Source organism: Pyrgilauda ruficollis, unplaced genomic scaffold (genome assembly GCF_017590135.1).
Source record: "Pyrgilauda ruficollis isolate IOZ18807 unplaced genomic scaffold, ASM1759013v1 scaffold16, whole genome shotgun sequence".
Taxonomy (NCBI): Eukaryota; Metazoa; Chordata; class Aves; order Passeriformes; family Passeridae; genus Pyrgilauda; species Pyrgilauda ruficollis.
In genome coordinates, this window is record NW_024514764.1 from 9,183,968 (window position 1) to 9,204,553 (window position 20,586).

A 20,586-nucleotide genomic window follows, 5' to 3' on the forward strand; every position below is an offset into this window, starting at 1 on the left:
TCTAGAACTATTCCAATTCATGATTTCATACCACCTGATGCTCTCTGTATCTGTAAGATAGAATTCTCCCCATCGCCTTTCCTCTTGGTGCTTGCTCGATGAAGGACATTTGCCTTTGTAGTGACTGTTATATAAATATTCCAAACTGTTTATTTTTCCTGCTAGCCAGGATTATTGCAGTAGTTGTGAGGGAGTTTGCAGACCTGCCTGTTGCTGAGATGAGCCACAGCTCTGTGGTCCTGCTCCCCTGCACTGGCTGGAGGTGCCTGCCCTGTCTGACCAGTTCATGGCAGTTGTGAACCTTTGTCATTCCAGCTTCGACATTTCTCTCTCAGCTCTCTAGTATTTCTTTACCAGTTTATTTAAGCCTCCACAATGTGACAGAGCTGTTCACTCCCTGGTGTGGCTGCGCTGAGCAGACAATGAATTGTTCATTTGTACGTGACTGAGGCTTGCAGGGGGCTCTGAGCTCTCTGGGTGCCTGGTCTGTGTAACCTCAGTGGCAGCGTGCTCAGCTTGCACACTGCAGCTTTGCTGCCACAAGAATCAACACCTGGGGCTTGCCAGTCTCTGTAGAAAGAACAGGGAGAGCTGGAGGTCCAGGCTTCCCAGTCCTGCCTGGAGAATGACAGGACAAGGACGGGCTCCTGTGTCCAGCAGTCCCTGTTGTGACCCAGCCTGGCTGTTCCATCAGAGCCCAGCAAAACAGCAGCTGTGGCTTTCCCCACACAGACATGGCAGGAAGGAAGTCCTCTGTGTTCCCAGCAGCCTTCTGGCCTGCACACATGCCTGCCTTGTCTTCCTCCAGGGCTGATCTAGCTGCCAGCTTTGCAAACTGCTCAGAAAGGGTCACATTTTTGGATTTGCCCAGATTTTGCTGTCTCCATTTTTGGAAACACTAATTGAGAAATGTTTATAACTATCTGAAAGTTCTTAAAAATTTGGAATGCCAGAAATTCACCTCCTAGTGATGGAAGAGCTGGGTGCCCTAAAATCTGAGAGCTTCATCTGGGGCTTGTTCCTCCCTGCCCACGCTGCAGGGGTACAGCGTGTTCTGGAGCTTTGCAGGAACAGCACTTCTGTAATCAGCACACGATGAAGAGATGATTAAGCCTCGAGAGGTTATAAGAGTTATGTTGGAAATGCAGAAAATATATGGTGAATATAAGATTGTATTTGTGGACACCAAGAGTTTTTCAGGGCAATCAATTTTTGATTTACAGTTAAGACATTGGGCAGCGACTGACAGCAGAACCTTCAGCTTTCAGCATCTGTCAGGAAAGTACCTCATGTTTTTAAATTGATTTGTGTAATGGGATTTGTTGTGACCTTACAGAAGCAGTATAGGAAAAGTCCTCAAAAGTAAAGCCTTTGCTTCCTCAGAACCTGTTCCATGTGTGAGCACTGCACTGATCCCAGTCTCCTGGGAAACGGGGGAGGCACTTCCACAGCGAGTGAGTGAAACTCTGGCTGTGCTTTGTCTTTCTGTCCCAAGGTTTTACTGCAGTGCTCAGTAACTAAGGAGGCAAACTGCATGTGAAGAGTGTAATTTCAGAGGCAGCACAAGGCTTTTGCCCTGGAGTCTTTAGCAAAGAGATCTTCTTCCTTTGTATTTCTCACTGAGACTGTTTTGACAGAAGGATAGCTGACTCTTTATATTTTCTCTGTGTTTAACAACATGTGTTTTATGTGCTTACATTGCAAAACTATAAATCCCAGAATAAACAGATGACAAATTCCAGAGTGTGTTTTTAGTTGTCTGGTTGCAGCAGTGTCTGTACCCACGGAGAGAGCAACACCTCCCATTCCCTGAGCTGTGAGCATCCTCTGCGAGGGGAAGAGTCCTCCCTTCCTCCCTTCCTCCCTTCCTTCCCTCCCCACAGACAACTGCAGATGTCAGCCAGTGAGGCTGGGCTGTATTGATTTTGGTAATTGTCTGCTGTAGATCAGAAAAGCTAAAATGTCCTGAGGGTACAGCAAGCAGGTTTGTGAGGTTTTTTCCCACTGTGAGCCTACCCAAAGGACAGATTTTTGTTGTTGCTCTCCATACAATGAAAGATTGTCTCTGAAGTGCTGCATCAAAGCCCATCATTTAGAAAACTCTGATCTTATGTTGAGGGCTGCAGGCTTGAGCAGTACCCCAGCACCTTCTTGACTCTTTCAAATTTAATTACCCCCAGTGCCAGGTAGCCATCCATGTTTAATTTATGGATTGAATTTGTGACATCGCCTACCAGATGTTTAGTGATTTTCTGCATATTAAATTATCCATTTAAAGGAAAGGGGAAACCAGATTTTGAGCATTGGTGGAGCTAATCTGACTTCTAAACTGAAGCTTGCACCAAATGAATTTTAGGGAAGAGGAGAAAAGCAAGAGAACTGATGGCCCAACTATTTTTTTTAATGATTGCATGAACCACCTCTACTCTGAGTTAACCACTTCACTAAATTTCAATTAGATGACTTGAATGGTGACTGTTGGGATAAATATCCTTGAAGGAAAGCAATAAAGAACAGTAATTAGTGACAGGAATTTCCCTTTTTCATGACAGCAGACAAAATCCAACAACTTAATTCTCTCCTGGTATTCCTCTTGGTTTAATGTGAGATAGACACACATTTCTTCAGTGCCACATTTTTGGAATCTGATTTAGAGCTCTGAAAAAGTTAGGATTCTGTTGACTGATTATTTATGAATAAATTTTGAATTATGATATGCACGAAAAGTTGTTGAGGCTTTTTTCTGTTAGTAGTCAGAATGTCATATGTCTAAGTCCTTCTCCATTCTGTGAGTATAAACTAAAAGCTTTATCAACATAAACGGATTTAAGCTTAGTAGCAAGCGTGACTCCAAAACTTCATAGCAACTTCATAGAATTCACAACTGGTGCATCCTGATATAATGTAATTGAAGCTGATGCTGTTGTACCTGTTTGTGCCACAGTACATTTATTTTTATAGCTGCCTTTCCATGGAGACAGGCCCCAACTGTTGGTGGGCAGTGTTGTGCCAAGCTGTGCCAGCTGCAGCCCATCAGATGGTTTCAGCAGTGCTGCAGGTGATGCTCTGTGCCTCTGCAGAGGCTCAGCAGGCAGAGCTGCCCGTGCCTGGGGCTGCACAGCCCCGGGGAGGTGCGGGGAGCCTCCCACGCCACCCAGCAAAGCCAAGTGGGTGGCCCTGTCCCTCCTGCTCCTCTGACTTCCTCTGGGAAGCAGGGTGTTTTCCTGGGAATGGGGTGGCTTTGCTTTTGTGTGTCACTCAGGTGAGGCTGGAGCTGGGGCCCCAACAGCTTTTTCCCCTTGATGTCGTAGGCTGCTGCTCTTCTGCAAGTAGTAAACATCTTAAAAGGTTTTGGCTGCAGATGAGGGCAGTAATGCAAAATAAAGCTTTATCTGTTTATTTTTGAAGTATGCATATGGATTTCTGGCAGTGTAAGAATGCCTTTTCTTTGACTGGGATCTGCTGCTGTCAAGTGCTTGTCCTTCCAAATGGCCTCCTCTTCTTTATGTGCATTTTCACTGCCTTCATTTGTGAACATTCATGCACCTGCCTTCTGACTTGCTTTACAGTAACTTGTTTCTGAGAAGGTATCCCTGGAGGACATTGCTTCTTTTCCTTTCTTTACTGGATTTGTTTTCCACTCCTGTTCTGTTCCCTGTATTTTTTAGAGAATGGGATTATCTTATTCTTCCATTTTTAGGTAGATGGGGTAAAAGGCTTAAACTTTTTCACAAGTTCCTTTCTTCCTGCTGTGCTCCAGATACACAAATAGTATGTTTGGTACTGTGAATCATAAAGAAATATTTTCTATCATATTTCAGTGGGATTTAGGTAGCTCTATGAGATATGCTCCAGCATATCAAGGACGTTGACATACTCGAGCATACCAAGGACATTTTCTTATTGAGGACTTAACCTGCACTTTCACTGTTTATTTTTGGAAAGAGAAGTAAAACAAGGCTGTGTATGTAAAACTGGTAAACATTTTCAATCTCCTTCAGTATTTGAAATATACTAATTTTCTATTTTGTTTCAATTCTAAGTTCTCTGTTGTAATTTCTGCTGGTTTTGGAGACCATTTTTCATCTCAAGATATTTATTATCCATACCAAGAGCAAAGATACAAAGATATCAGGGCAGGACATTTTGTAGATTGGTTTCTCCTGCTCAGTATTTTTTAACAGCATCCCTTAAAATAGAAATGCAAAACTATGTGTCCTACTTTCCCCTCACTAAAATAGATGCCTTTTGTTAATTTTAGATACAGCAGAGCAGGATATGTAATTAATGATATCAAAGAATCCATATGATATTCAACAGGGTCCTAACATCAAGGACAAAAGAAGTCTGACAACAGCTGTCCCTAATGATTTGGTTTGTAAAATGTTTTCTTTTATTTCAGGAAGTTGGATGCTTTCATCTATGATGCAGCAGTGCTGAATTACAAGGCTGGAAGAGATGAAGGCTGCAAACTTGTCACCATAGGCAGTGGGTACATCTTTGCCACTACTGGCTATGGGATTGCTCTCCAGAAAGGATCACCTTGGAAGAGACAAATTGATCTCGCCCTCCTTCAGTTTGTGGGAGACGGTAGGGACCAAGCTTTTCTCCTTTCTTTTATTCCTCTGTGTATGCACAGTTAATTCAGTTTTAATAGCTCTGAGCCTGCTAGTACCATTCTCTTGAAGTCTTTAAAAAAAAAAAAAAAAAAAAGGTAAAACAAAGTAAAATTATTTCTTGGTGCTGAGACAGGATTTCTCTTCCACTCACCTAACTCACCTCACCTCCAAGGGCATCGGCCTCTATTTTCAGGAAGTGTTTTCATATACATCACAAAGTAAAGCTGGCCTAAGTGTTAGAGAGCATTTATCCATTTATTTATTTCCTTTGTTTTTGTCTCTGAGCAGTTCCTTAGTAGATGAGTTATCTTTCAGCATGATTGTTCTTCTCTTAAAAAGTGTTTAGCTCAGTTCTGAACTGATGTGAGTGATCCATAATCTAGGATGGTTTCATTCAAACTTCTGGTGAAAGAATGCCTATGAAATTGAATGAGGGTGACTCATTTCATAGTACTTCAAACAAATATTTTTTATTCTGACATGAAATAGAAGAACTGTAGGTCCTCTTGGCACTTCTGCCCTGCGGTAGAAAACTTGCTGCACATCTTTGATATATTTGAAAACAGCAATGATGACTCAGTCTCCAGAGAGAGTATGAACTCCTTTTTGATTGTAGAAAGCTTCGTGTTTCACCTGTGAAAGCAAATAGAAATATGGTAATTAAAAATTTTCTGTGGTGTGACTGATGAAATCCCCTATCAGATTGGAATGTGGTGTGTATTACATAATCTTTATTTTGTTTCTTTACATGGATATGTATGTTGACTTTGCATTTCTCTATCAGTGAACGAGAGAGCTTTGTCAAAAGATAAATATGGGTTTAATGTCACCAGTAACAAGCAATTGAGGGTAAGACTGGTGAATGTCAGTGTAATAGCAATGGCAGAGAGCAAGACTTAGCATAGTGGCCTCCTGTTCCATAAACCACAGGACATTAATTTTCATGGGGCAGAAATGAGTGTGTAAGTCTTCCAGCACCTGGATTTTACTCCTATAATAACACTAAAGAACCAGAAGAGGTGTCATCATCACGACTGATGCATTTTGTCTGGTGTATATATGGAAATAATAGTGTCATAGTGTCATCATGTCCATCTGTTGGGTTTAGAGAGGCTGTGGAAGAAACCTCTCTAACTTGGGTGAAGGAATGATCAGCAATGGTTGCCTTTCAAACATTCACATATTCTTGAATATTATTTTCTGTTTGTGTAATACTGTTAAGAATTATTAGGTGCTATAATTCGGAGCCATTTTTAAATGAGGAATTTGAATCAGAGAAGTTGAATTATTGGTTCCATACTAAAGAAGAAAAATCTTCTGTAGCCTGAGGGAGGATCTGAGTTGTCTTTCTCAGTGTGGGCTAACCCCTCTAGATGTAGCCAGAGCAACACTTGGCTTTTCATTCCTTTCACTTTGCATTTCTTTCATGCTTACTACTTCAGCATTTTTGATACTTCTCATCCAACACAAAAAATTAAATCACAGAGAAAGAAAATAAATGAAATAGAAGGCAAAGCACTTGAAGCTACTTAAGAAAAATCTCATCAAAATACTAAAGGTATTGCATTTTTATGATTCGCCTTGACTCTGAATATCAGGTACAAAACATTGGTGGGAGCAAAGTGTGAAAAGTCTTACCCTGTGTTTACACTTTGACCTGTGGACTTCCGTAGCATACAAATGCTTATATCTTTCACCCATTTTTAGTTGCCTAAAAGAATACAAATGAATTGTCCACAAAACTCAATATTAAAACTTACAGAATAGCAATAGATAAAGGGAACACCCAGGAGAATAAAACCTCTTTATGAAATGTCTGCACCCTGGCTCATCTTGCCCAGAAGATAAGCAAACATGGTGAATACCCAAACCATGGGAATTGTCATTACATTTATGGCATTTTTTCATTACCATTAGAAGTTAATCTGAACAACCCAGGAATGCTAAAACATTACTTTTTTCATGTGAAGTACCCCTAAATTTGTTCAGAAAATGATGTGGGCTCTAGTAAAGAGAATAGCAGTGGGACATATAGGATGTGTAGAAATTCTTGTAGGTATGAATCTTTTAGTCCCAGAACTATTTGATACCTTCATTTTCATGAAAAGCAAACCCCCAACTGCCACTAACTTTCCACCAAATGTGGGGAGAAAAAAGAAAAAAAAATCAACAAAAAAGCCCTAATAATGAAATTACTTCTACTGAGTTACAAAGTACATTGCAGGTGAACTGGAACTAAACACCAAGAAATTAAATGTAAAGAGTAATTGCCTGGAACTAGCTCGACCTGATTTTGTAATCCATGTCTAACTTCAGTAGTTCGATGGATAATCTTTTTAGCTGTGAACTTACATAACTCTGTTTTGGTGAACTAGAAGGGATGAACCCAGAGTTCAGACCAACATCACTTTGCTGTATCACTAAAAATCTCTTTGAAGTTCTCCAGACTAAAAGCAAGTATGGTTGGGGGGAAAGTTTCATCCTAAGAGAGTACTCCTGGGAAAGCCTCAGTGGAGCCTGAACGAGGTTGTTTAAATAAATAGGCAAACACAAATGAAGGCAGAAATCTTATTTTGTGTGTATCGCTTCTGTAGAATATATTATTCTCAAAGAGTAAGCCTGTAAAACAGCAGAGCCCCAAGTAGGATTGAATTATTCTTCAGTGTAATAGGGCATTCATCAGGGTATGGAATAATTTCAGTGAATGATTGTAAACCTAATGAGTTCCATAACTATAAGAAGAAAACATTCTAATGAGTTCAACAAACACAGTTTCTTTATATGAATAATATGTTAATAAGAGGAAAAACCTTTTTGGATTATACTATATACTTAGATAAGACCAAGTAATTTGTGTAAAAGTATATCTGATTGCACATGCAAAAAGCCATGATCTCATTTCTTTTTTACATTTACCCAGTACTGAAATGGCCTTTTGAAATGTATTTTAGAGCTTCCAATTTCCTCTGCATGTGTCTTTCTCCTGTGATTTTTCTCATTTGATTTTTTCCTTGCTGCTTCTCTATCATTCTCCCATCTAAGCTAGTTCACTTACACATTGAAATGAATTTTTTGTGCAGTGGATAGGAACCTCTTCCCTCTTCCTTGCTGATGTAAAACATCCAACTGAAGAATAAATTGCTTGTTCATGCAGGGGCATCTTTTCATACTCCTCAAAGCATGATGCTGTTTCTGCATTAAAGTCAATGGCTTTGAACCTCTTTTTAATCTTGTTGGCACTGGAAGAAGAGTTAACTAAATATAGAGGAATGTAGGCTCCTGTTAAGGATAACTTCAAGCTCTCACTGGTGGTTTAGCTATATGTTTCTACATGAATACTGTTCCCATCCTGAGGATAGCTCTACTGGGTGGACCAATTACACTGACAATTATCAATCATACTGTGAGAGCAGCTCTGAAGTCTCAGTGTAAGAAAGCAGGCTACAAGATGCCAAATTTGTTACACTAACAAGGAGGAAAAGAGACAGAGGAAAGGAGAATGGGAATGAGTTGCTGAGGAGTTTAAAGAATAGCTACTTAATTGTCTCAAAAGTATAGTTGTGCTCAAAAGGTTTCATCCCTTGGTCTGTGCAAGTTCACATATGTAGCCCTGCTTATGAGGAGTTGAGATGAATGTTAGTTGTTAGTGTAAGATTAATTGCTTTGGAACTCTGAATCTTTCTAACAGAAAGAGTTAGGAGTTCCTTTTTCTCATATAAGGGATATGAGTGAAGCGCATTGCTAGTGAATTTCTGGCTTTGTTCATCTTGCTATCTGTACAGCACATCTCATTATCTGCAAAAGCTTTGAGTTGATGATTAGCATCTGCAGCTTTGTTTAAGATAGTTGATCATTGGGATGATTCTCTAAAGCCCAGTGGTGGTTGTGCTGCTTTTTTTGTCTTGCTGCAGTCACAAGATGAAACTTCCATTGTTTTTTAACAAAGAAGTAAAAATACGTCTACTGAGACACAGAATCTCAATCTTCTGTTGAGACATAGAAGCACCCAGGAGTTCAGAAGCAACTAAAATGATACGGCTGCTAAGAAACAGCACCATCATTTTGTTTGGATCCTCCACCCACGGCCCCAGGAATGTGTCAGAACAGAAACGCCGCGCGCTGAGGAATCGCATGATCCCTGCTGTGATTTCTGTTCTGAACCTCTGTAAGCAGCTGGGCAGGCTGACGTCCCCACAGCAGCGTGGTACCTGGCAGCTGTCACTGCTGTGTGCACGGAGGGGGTGAGGTGCCAGCGGTGGGAGAGGGCTTGGGCACTGCCTGCGGCGTGCTGCAGCTCCGGACACGGCATTTGGGAACGCACCCTGCTCCTCCAGGAACAGCAGGGACTGTAGGCAGCTCTCTGCTGGCCTGGGTGTTGCTGATACTCCTCTGGCTTGGGCTGCACGTGCCATTTAAAGAGTGGTACTTTTTCTAAAAATATCCCACTAAGTTATTTGGGAGGCATTGTTTCTGAAAACCATAGCACTCAGTCTTTGGGATTTGGTGTAAAACCACTGGTGCATAGAAAGTGAGGAGAATTTAGCTTTCTCTTTCTCCCTTTTTCTTTCAGTTTTTCTCCCATCTCTCTTTGAGAAGATGAGATTATTGAACTACAAATGACAAAGCTGCTTCAGAATTAAGATAGTAAGAGGGGTTCTGAGTGTGAATGGGATGAAGAGAGAGACAGCAAGGAGCCTTTAGCTATGAGGGCTGCAGCAGAATAAAGGGATAAATCACTGATAGCAGCAGAAATGGTTGGATACCAGGAATGGAAAAAGCTGGGCAAAGAGAGCAGTTTTGGGTAGGAATGTTGAATACCAGCCAGCTGGCCAGGTTATGCATCTACTTGTCTGAGGTATTTGTAATGTATTGCACTACCTGCAGCTTAAGAGCTCAGTTCAAAAGACATGTGGGAAGAGATCTCCTGGAAGAGGGCAGATGGTGTAGCTCTATTAAGCCCTTAACCCTTGAAACTGAAAACTTTAAAGCAATTAGAGACTCAGAGAAATAAGGAAGAAAACTGGTTCTGGTCTGAGTTTCCACAGAGTCTGTTATCCCTTTCTAATAACTTTCAGTTCTAGTTAATCTTCATGTGCTTTTAGGGCAGCTTAGTACACTAAGAATTGTTTTCCTGGGTGGATAATTGCTTCCCAGTCCTTGCGGGTAATAGGTAACTGTGGAAATGAGATTTGCCCCTTTACATCTGGAAGGGGAAAGCTCTCTGCTATTTTGTTCATATTTTAGCATAAGCCTTCCAAATCACTGTCTAGATTATAAGGAAGTGTAGCAGTGTGACTCACACGGGCTGATAAAGCCCAAGAAGGAAATACGTATGTGATTATAAGGACATATTTTCAGTGTGTGCTGCTCAGGCAGAATACACCCACAATCACAGTGATTTTCTGTTTATATATTTAGTGTCCTCCTTAAGCAGTGGGTGGAACAAATGTGACTGAAGAGTGTGAGTGTATAAGTGGAGGGCGTTTGTGTAGCTGAACAAGAGTTAGAGGGATTGTAATATTGAAAGTCGTGCTTAGCAGTTCTGTTAATTCATCCTTAACTAATGGGGACATGCAGAGTGAAGTCATTAGCTCACAGTAAGTTTATTGCTGTCAGTCATCTGTGTTCCTCTTGCTATTTTTACAGGGGGAAATAACTCAGAAAATAAGACTGAGAGAGATTGTTTTGGGGGATCCAGGCTGAATTTGAAAAGTTACTGTGCTTTTATATAATCTGTTCTCTGAAACATTCTGTATGGATCATATAACTGGGTCAAATTGGAATTGATGAGCTTATTGAACCAAATGCACATCAACCCATTTGGTTGCTGACCCCGCTGTTCAGGGGGAAACACCCTTTTATTTTAGAGCCTCCAAGTGGTGGGGTGCTATCCTCCTCTGTGAATCTTAGGGGAAGTTCTACCACAGTAAACATGGAACAGTCTGTCCCTAAATTTGAAAACTACCTTTTGTTCAGCCTGAATAAGCAGGTGATTCTGTTAGTGCCGCCAGGGTCCTTGAAGACGATGCCCTACATCTGACCAGTGTGAGTGTATATATTTAACCCTCCTGTTCATCATCTCTACTGGGTACATGCCAGTTTGTTGTGCTGACTGCTCAGGCTGAACCTCAGGGTAGGGCATTGCACGAGAGCCCCCACCGCTGACACTGTCACCAGCAGCCAGCTCCTTTGGCACCTTCTGCTGTGACACATGCGCCGAGCTCTCCTGCGGTGACCTGCTCCTGGCCCGTGCCTTATGCAAGTCCCAGGGAAGTGCTGACACCAGAGGTCTGCTGCGCTTAACCAGCAAGGCAGCAAGGGTGCTGGGCTGCAGCTCTGCTTTCCCCACTGGGACAGGGCATCCTTTCCTCCTGCAGGATGTGCAGGCTGCACAGAGCAGGGATGGCTGCGATGCGGGACACAACACAATACAAGGAGAATTAATTTTTCCAGACAGCTCTCATTGATGCAAAGCAATGTTTTTTGGAGTCAGGACTGCCCATGCAGCTGCAGTTGCTGATAGAGCTGCTGAAGAGCCTGGCAGTTTGGTGCAGGTGTACCCAGCACTGAGGGTTCCAGTGCTGAGGTGGTTCCAGGAGCCTGTGTGCCACGGAAACAGAAGGAACCTGGGGAGACCCCACTAAAAGAGTCCCAGAGAACTGGCACCTCTCGAGAGCCAGTGACACAGGCTGCAAAAGGACAGTGTGTGTGTGTCAGCGGGGCACCAGGGAGAGGTAGCACAGCCTGCTAAGGGCCCTGATGAGGAAAAGCATGTAATTCTACCTTTAGACTGTATGGTTTCTGTGTCTGGATAATGAAATTTTTATCGTGACAAAATTGTTTGGGGGACACAGTGGACAGTTTATCAGTGCTTCCCAGGATGATAACGTGTGAAATAGGCCAGAGGAGTTTATGTAGAAAGGAAGGCCCTTGTGGGATATGCAGGCCAAATGGCCAACTGGCACGTTTCTGTGCAAACAGCAGCCCCAGCAGAGAGCTCCAGAGCCACAGGAACAAACCCAGGAGGAGCACAAAGGGATGAGAGCACTGTTTGCACTGCAACCCGAACCCATTGTAAATAGTGCTGGATTACCAGTGAGAGAGCTGGAATGTTGCAATTTATTGGAGTGTGTTCTGAATGAATACTGCAGACACTCAACATTGCTTGAACTATGGATTTTTAAAGCACTTACTTGTGCTCGTTCTTGCACTATAAATGAAGCAGATCTTTTACTATGTAGTGCTTTGGAATTTTTAAAATATCTCTTAGTGTAGGAATCATGTAGTCATTTGTGAGTTTTTCAGGTTAAATAGATTGTGAATGTGTTAAACAGAAAATAAACACAGTATTTCTTTTGTCAAATACACAGCTACACTTCATTTTCTGGTCTTTGCTAGTGTCATGATGTACTTTGCTGCTGAGATCTGCAACTGTTCATTTACACGTTAATCTAGTCCACACATGAATGAAGGTAGGAAATGATTGTGGCATTACTTTCCTTTAGTAAGTGCCTGAAGTGAAAACAAAAACTCTTAAAATGAGTCTGATTCATATTTATGAGTAACCTGAGACCCCCCCATTAGATGCAGACTTGAACTCCATTAACACTCAGTTCAGTGAGGCCTGGCATTTATGGATATTGAGGTTGCTGACTTAGATTTCCAAGGTCTGTTTTATAGAATAATTGGAGCTCCCAATTGCTAATGAGTATTGTGCACACACAGGGATGACTGAATTCTCCAGTGCCTGGTAATCACAAATTGCTGGCCTTTCAATTGCCAAGTGTAATATATTGCTAATATATAGGTGTCATCACCCTACACATTCAGCTCACAAGTCAGACCACCCGAAAGGATTTGAAAGATGACATTCCTCCAAATGGACTTTGTTCTTTTAAATTAATTTATTTCCTGAACCAAATTGTAACTAGCCTCAAAGTTCAATGCTTTGAATTCAAACTCCAGGCCAAATTTTGAAGTGATAGATTTCAATAAGGAATGAACTGACACCACAGATAAAAACGTTTCTCATGCCTGAGGATTTTGTAATAAAAATGTTATGGTTTCTGTGAATATCTGGTTTAAAGTGTAATGGGCAGGAAAAGCAATAAGAAGACTGGGCATTTCACCAGTTTTATAGGGTCAGCTATGCTGAAGTGTTATTACAGTTAAATTATTACCAATTTTGTCTGTGTTTCTGTGTGCACATACACACACATATATTTATAAATATTTATGCATGTGTATAAAAATATATACTGGAAATGGCAACTGACTGCTTTATATGGAGAGACAAGAATTATCAGCCTAATATGTCCATTCCCAGATACCTCATTCCACAGACGTGATAACCCAATGATTAACAGTGCTTTGCTATCTATAAAAATGTGGATTCCTTTTGGGCATTAATTAACAGTGACTGCTGTCATTGTCAGATATTATGGAAGGGATATTGCAATAGCAGGATCTGCAAGGCTCTGGGATGCTTTGTTCTTCTTTACTTGCAGGGCACTGTCATTTATCTTGACTCAAAGCAAGCTTAGTTCATTTCTGTTGGGATGTTTTTGGAAAGGTTGCTGGATTATCAATAGTTACTTTAGATGTACATGCCAAAGGGAAAGGAACACAGAGGAAACAGTAATAAAATAGAGGTTTAAATTCCTTCGTGAATTTTGTTATGAACAGTGAAAGGGCACAGCAGTCAAATCAAATTGATGCCTGACAGTCATGGGAGATGTGAGTTTTCCTGTGGGAAGTAATGAGATCTGATTGGCAGAGCTTCAGCTAATGCACAGACCAGAAATATTGCTCTCTCTTTGGACTTGGGTTCTTTTCTCTTCTATAGCCTCTGTGAGTTTTATTCATAGACCTTGGGGAGGACTTGAAAGAGAGACAAGGGAAACAGTCCACTGAGGTTTAGCAGAACAAAAGAAATCCAAATGTTCTAAGACATGGAAATGCGATAATGAACCCCAATTATCTATGTGTGCAATATCTATACTGTTACAATTAATAATTTATTGTCCCAATGTCCTGGATTAGAAGATTTTTAAAGATTCATTAGGATTGACTTTCTTCTTTGGGATGCTCTTAGGTATTTTGAAGATTGAGCACTGTAATTTGGGAGAAGACACATTGCCTTTTGCAGATGCAGAGGTTCCATTCGTGCTTCAAGCACAAAATTAAATTCAGAATTAGCTAGAGACTGAATAATCCCTCTTACAAATTTGTGAAATGCCTTTGCTAAAGTGCATCAGAACTTGTCCTTTCTACTTCAGGTTTTCATTCACATTCTCTGAGAAGCAATTTCTCCATCACAGTTTTGTGTTCCATTTCCAATTGGAACTCACATCCAAATTATCTGTGGGCTGCAGCTTTCCTGGTGCCCTGGCACTCTATCTGAAAAATGCTTTTTCACAGCAGGTCATTGATCTTCTAGTCTAGCTTGAAGGTAGCTGAAATGTCAATATATCTTCTAACCATTTTTTCCTGTTCTTTTTTCCATTGATGTATGAGTTATAATAATACTGAAAATGTATTCCCTAATCACTGGCTAAGGATTAGGGATTTGTACCATGGAATTCTTTCCCCATATTGAAGTCATACCTTAAATTGGAAAACACACCAAGAAAGCTAATACTGTCCTTTTAATACTGTCCTTTTTGGCCCTCTACATTGCCTGCTGTGTTTTCTATAAACAATTAAGTTTATGGCATTAAAAATTATAACATGATTACTCAGCTGACCATATCCCAAGAGAGTAAAAAGGCCTGTATGCCCATGCAGTGCTTCACTAAGAACGGCACTAAATATTTGAAAATTAGTCAAACATGCAAAATTTAAAAAAAAAAAATGTTGGCAGGAACAATTGCAGTTTCTTGCCCACCTTTGTCCATGCTGGCAGTAGCAGGCCCTGCTAGGTGACAGTGTCCTTCATCCGAGGCCAGATCTCATCAGTGAAATATGGATTCAAAGTTAAGAGTGCCCAAGAGAGGGAGGGAGTGGATTTGCTTCCTTAGCTGTAAGTGTTTTAATGGCAGTAGGGATGTGGCACAGCCAGAACCAGAAAAGCTCCATTTCAGGCATGTGATGAGGCTGTTGGTGTTTCTGGTGCTGCCCAGGAAGCTGGAATGGCAGTAGCACAAGGGAATGGATACCAGAGGTGAATGCAGAGACCAGATGTGTCAGGAGAGCTTCAGCCACAATATTGCGGCTCATTTGCAAAGAAGTAGTAAAGTTATAACGGCTCTGAAGGGAAAGAACAAACTTCTCATGGCATATTCTAAAAGAATCACAAGAATTTGTGAAATTTGTCTTGTGATGTTAAAGGGAAGGGCCAAAGGGAGGGGCTAGAGGGATCAGGGAGGTACAAATGCAGAGCAGTGGAGAGGAGGGGGCATGGAAGAGTCTGGTTGAGTGTCAGGATGAGTTCTCTGAGGAGTTCTTCCTCTGATCACTACAACCTGTCCCAGCTCTTCACTAACTCATTCCACTCTCTATAACAAGTCCTAATAGTTATAGCAGGCAGAAGAAAGTTCTATCTAAACCACAAATCCTGCTTTCTAGAGAATCCAACTTCCCACGTAATTTATGAAATCTGAGGACATCTGAAACTAGGGTGTTGTGAGTTGAAATCTGCTATATTGGCAACTCCTGGCTAGATAAGTCTGCAGTGCTCCACGAATGAAGCATTAAATGGTGCTGTATTTTTACACTTGCGAAAACTTTCAAATTCTGTGAGCAGTGATTTTTGCATTTTAACTGGTTTGACTCCTTGCTCTCCCTAGGGGAAATGGAAGAGTTAGAAACCCTGTGGCTGACTGGTATTTGTCACAACGAGAAGAACGAAGTCATGAGCAGCCAGCTGGACATCGACAACATGGCAGGAGTGTTTTATATGCTCGCAGCAGCCATGGCACTCAGCTTAATAACCTTTGTCTGGGAGCACTTATTTTACTGGAAACTTAGATTCTGCTTCACTGGAGTCTGCTCAGATAGGCCGGGATTGCTGTTCTCAATCAGCAGGGTCAGTACTACTTTCATTTTTCTCCTTTAGGCAACAGAAGAAATAAACACTCCTGCCCTAAAATATTATCCTTCCTCTCATTCCCACCTGAACATTTAAAATCCAGGTCAGAGCAGCAGTGTGGTGCTCTGGAATAGTCAAGGGGCTTAGGATGTACTTGCACTCCTTGGGAAGTCTTAATCCATTGGACATTTTAGGGTATGAATTATAATATGCCAGGATAATCAGTAATTGAATACTGAAAGCAAACACAGTAAGGGGAAATTTTGATGAAGAAATTGCAGATGCAGGAAATGTATTAATTCACATATTAAAAGTCCAAACAAAATAAATACTAATTTGATCAGAAACATTAACTGTTGGCTTTGTGCATTTCTTAAGCAAGAGAATTTTAAGATATAAAAATTACAGTATAATATTTTTGCGAGCTTTTTTTGATTAAAAACTTGAATAAACTGTATGAGAAAAGGTCAAACAGGTATCATTTATGTCTGCTTAGACACTAAGGCAAGTTTTAATCATAGCTTTACCAGACCCAAAGGGGATTTACATATGTAAGTAACTCTTTCTTGTAAAAAAAATGGAAACGCGGGCTTATTCTATTATTTTTGACAAAGTGGTTGGGTTTTTTCTTTATATATTTTTAAAACAGATAGAACTTTCATTAGGTAATTGATTTTTCTGGATTTTTTATATAGCTGAGGAGAACTGAAAATGATACTAAAATGGCTAATTGCTTTAAAGTGTGCTGCAATTACCCTGTTGAGTAGATTGGAGCATTTTGGAATTGCATTAAAAATAGTCTGCACTACCCTGTTGGGGATTGTCTAGAAACCACATGCACCTTAACATCCACATTTTATATTTGAACTTTATGTTTCTGGCCTTTTTTTATATGAAATTCTCCTAAGAAATGCAGGGGAAAAGGAGTATTTATGTCAAAGGAAAAGCGTCTGGGAATTGCTAGTTCACGGGGCTGGAAATGTCAATTGGGCTCACAGGAGTGACCGAAGAGGTTGAAGTGAGAAAATGGGCTTCAGCCTTTTGCTCAAAATTAACTCAGATGAAGCTTTAGAAAGAGCTGGGTTTTTTTGAAATGTACTGGGATAGGGATCAGAAAAGCTAAAATATGACGACTAGAAGCCTTCTTATTTCAGTACAAGGGAAGAGTACCTTAATCTCCAATAAAATAGTCCCACTAAGGGCTTGTTTGGAGGGGAAACAATCACTGGTTTAAAATAAGAGAGTATTTATTACTGAAGGTTAGTTTTGTGATAAGATTAGGGAACCCTTTGGGGTATCTTCTAATCTTGTATTCTGGAATAAGCCGGGAGGCCAAGACAGACCACTGGTTTGTGAATTACTGGCAGTTTTTCTCCTTTGTAGTTCTGTTACAGCAGAAAATATTCCTCCATTTCAATGCAAGGGAATGATAAAAAGTTAGAGATGTACTTTTAATCTTCCCAGTAATGAGATAAGAAATGTTTAATTTTTCTTTATTGCTAATTAAAACTAAAATGGAAGTTGTAAAAAGTTATACCTAGTGATTTAATTTGTTTTATACTACTTGTATTACAGGGTATTTACAGTTGCATTCATGGAGTACACATTGAAGAGAAGAAGAAGTCTCCTGACTTTTCTTTGACCAATTCACAAACCAACATGTTAAAACTGCTGCGAACAGCGAAAAACATGACCAATATCAATCCTTCAAGAATTGACTCCCCCAAAAGAACAGCTGATTTTATTCAGAGGGGTTCTTTGATTATGGACATGGTCATGGATAAGGGAAACTTGATATTTTCTGATAACAGATCCTTTCAGACAAAGGATAACTTTTTTGGTGACAACATAAGTGAACTGCAGACACTTCCTGGCAATCGACACAAGGACAATCTGAACAACTATGTTTTCCAAGGGCAGCATCCTCTCACACTGAATGAATCCAATCCAAATACAGTAGAGGTTGCAGTAACAACAGAAGCAAAAGTGAACTCCAGACCCAGGCAGCTTTGGAAGAAATCTGTTGAATCTTTACGGCAAGATTCTGTACGTCAGGGCCAAGGTTCCCAGAGAGAAAACGGGTCAGAGGAAAGCAGGCAGCTTTCATTGAAAAGCCCAAGATACCTTCCTGAAGAGATTGTCCATTCAGATGTCTCAGAGACATCAAGCAGAGCTACTTGCCACATGGAAGCTGAAAACAACAACAAGCACCACAAAACCAAGGACAATTTTAAAAAAAGGACAGTAGCATCAAAATACCCAAAAGACTGTAGTGATGTGGAACTGACATATCTGAAAACCAAACAGGGCTCTCCACGGGATAAAATCTACACGATTGATGCTGACAAGGAGCCAGGATTCCGCTTGGACACACCTCAGTACATCGAAAACATTGTCCTTCCAGAACCTGTAGAGCTTCCTGATGTTTACCAAGACCACAATGACAACTACAGGAAAGCTGAACACGCTAACAGGACTCCATCACATAATGAAGACAGTCTTCCAAATAATGACCAGTATAAACTTTATGGAAAGCACTACACTCTCAAAGAAAAAAATACTTCCCTAGGTGACATGAACGATAGGTACAGGCAGAATTCCACGCACTGCAGGAGCTGTCTCTCCAACATGCCCACCTACGCGGGGCACTACTCGACCAGATCTCCCTATAAATGCGATGCATGCTTGCGGATGGGGAACCTCTATGATATTGAGGAAGATCAGATGCTGCAGGATACAACGAACTTATCACTTCCTGAAGAAATATATGAGCGTACTTGGTCGCAAAGTAGTGCTCTGCAATATCATAAAAAGAATAAACTGAGGATTAGCAGGCAACACTCTTTTGATAATATCGCTGATAAGTCCAGGGAAATTGATATTGGAAGACCTTCTCGTAGTATAAGCTTGAAAGAAAGAGAGAAATTTCTTCAAAGTAGTCCATATGCAAGCATGTTTAGTGTTCCCTCAAGCAAACTGTTGAGCAACAAGGCCTCACTTTTAACTCATGCTCTGGAGGACAGTAAGCGGAGCAAGTCCCTGTACGCTGTTCACTCGGATGATAACCCCTTCCTGCACTCCTATCGTGATGACCAGCATTTGTCTCTTAGGCGAAGTCCAGCTGATCTTTATAAACACTCATTGCCAACAAGAGGAAGAAATGATAATTATTTAAGGTCATCCATACAGTCCACAGCATCATACTCTTCCAGGGATGGTCGGATCCATAATGACATGTACATTTCAGAGCATGTTTTGCCTTACGTTGCAAATAGGAATAGCTTGTACTCAACTCCAAGGGTTTTAAATTCCTGTAGCAATACACGTGTGTATAAGAAAAGGCCTAGCATTGAATCAGATGTTTAAATTTTCCATGAATACTTTATCTATAGGGAAAGAATAGTTGCCACCATCTTAGAGGGAGAATTTTTCCTTTAACAGTATCCTGCTCTGGTAAATGATACGTAAACCTCTCCCCTTCCCAATGTACTTTTGTACATGAATAGGTAAACTGGTATGCTCTGATCTATCCTTTTAAAATATGTCTTGTTAAAAAGGATAAAAAATAGCCATTTATGTGTGCTTTATATATAAATGGCAAGTTGTACTGAAATAGCCCCAATATATGTTGGCAACTATGCTGTTTTGTACCTAATTATTTTACTATTTCGGTTATTCTAATTTATGTTGCTAAGTATCATTCAATGTACTTTTGTCCTTAGAAATGTTTAATGATTTTCTAGTACTGGATAAGCAATATGGTATGCATGTAGTATGACACAGACAACAAGAAATAGGGATGCATTTGCACAGACTCAAAAGTAAAAGAGAACAGAAAGCTAAGACTTCCAAAAATATATTTTAGCTTCATAATCATTTTCAAAGCCAAATAATATTTTAAAAACACCCCAAGCCCCAGGACCTTAATAAATAAAATACAGTGTGTTAGCACAAAATTAGGATGTTCCTTCTAGACTGACAGACAGTAGATGGGAAGGCAGTAACCCCAAACATGTGAACTGCTGTGTACCAAAAGGAAGCCCCATGGATATTGGTTAATGTTCATGTACAAATGCTTTTCTTATATTGCACATGCACTTACCATTACAAAGTAAGTTCATTGAATAGTTTGCAGTAAACTTGTCAGAAATTTCACAGCTGCCTAATCCAGAGTATATATTTTTAGATATCACTATATGGCACTTACTATGGAGCTGTGGACTTTATTAGTAACCTTGAGGCCTAATGTGTACGTAAGTTTGCATTTGCCCCTTACTGGTGATTACTCAGGGCTGTATAGTATTTCTTTTATTCTTTCACTTCCCAAACCAAATCCCAACCCACTGTAGTTCTTTGTTCATAGTGTATTAGTGACAACTAATTAATTGTATATTAATAGTACTGAAGCTGTTAATACAGTATCAAACACCGACAGCCATAAGTTCAGTGTGGTCAGTGAGGAGCGTGGTACCATTTATTTCCACACATAAAGAAGGATTAACACCTTTGGAAGGACTTCTTCCTTCCACAATATTGTGCATATTTGTTGAACATCAGACCATTTTTCTAACCTCTCCAATCAAGTCTGTTGTATAAAGTGAATATATGCACACGTAACTAAGAAACAGTATCTTTATTATCACTTACTGATACACAGAGGTTTTCACATAACAGGGATGCATTGTTATATGACTTTACATTCTATAGATGTCAATCAGACTATTTCACAAATAAAATGTCTGCTACACCCCTCCAAACCCTCACTGGAATAAAAAACCCACTAGATTTTAACCATAAGGGAGCATGAAAGGGAAGAGAGGAAGCCTTTCAGGAGAAGAGTGTACAGCTGCAAATTTAATTTCAACTAAAGAAGTATATATAATTACTAATACATTTAACTACTGAAAGTGTTCCAGAGGTGGTGCTCTCCCATTTTCC

The 20,586-nt window shown here is 40.3% G+C and overlaps 1 protein-coding gene across 1 annotated transcript in view; it reads left to right on the forward strand.

Annotated features, from left to right (window-relative positions):
• The window catches only part of GRIN2A (glutamate ionotropic receptor NMDA type subunit 2A), a 150,864-nt gene extending 131,297 nt beyond the window's left edge, over nt 1-19,567 (forward strand). Inside the window, exons 11-13 of the mRNA XM_041462764.1 lie at nt 4,403-4,590; nt 15,407-15,645; nt 17,224-19,567. Of these exons, the coding sequence (XP_041318698.1) occupies nt 4,403-4,590; nt 15,407-15,645; nt 17,224-19,014 (2,218 nt within the window). The 3' untranslated portion in view covers nt 19,015-19,567. The remainder of the gene's footprint in view (nt 1-4,402; nt 4,591-15,406; nt 15,646-17,223) is intronic.
• Nucleotides 19,568-20,586: the final 1,019 nt, after the last annotated feature.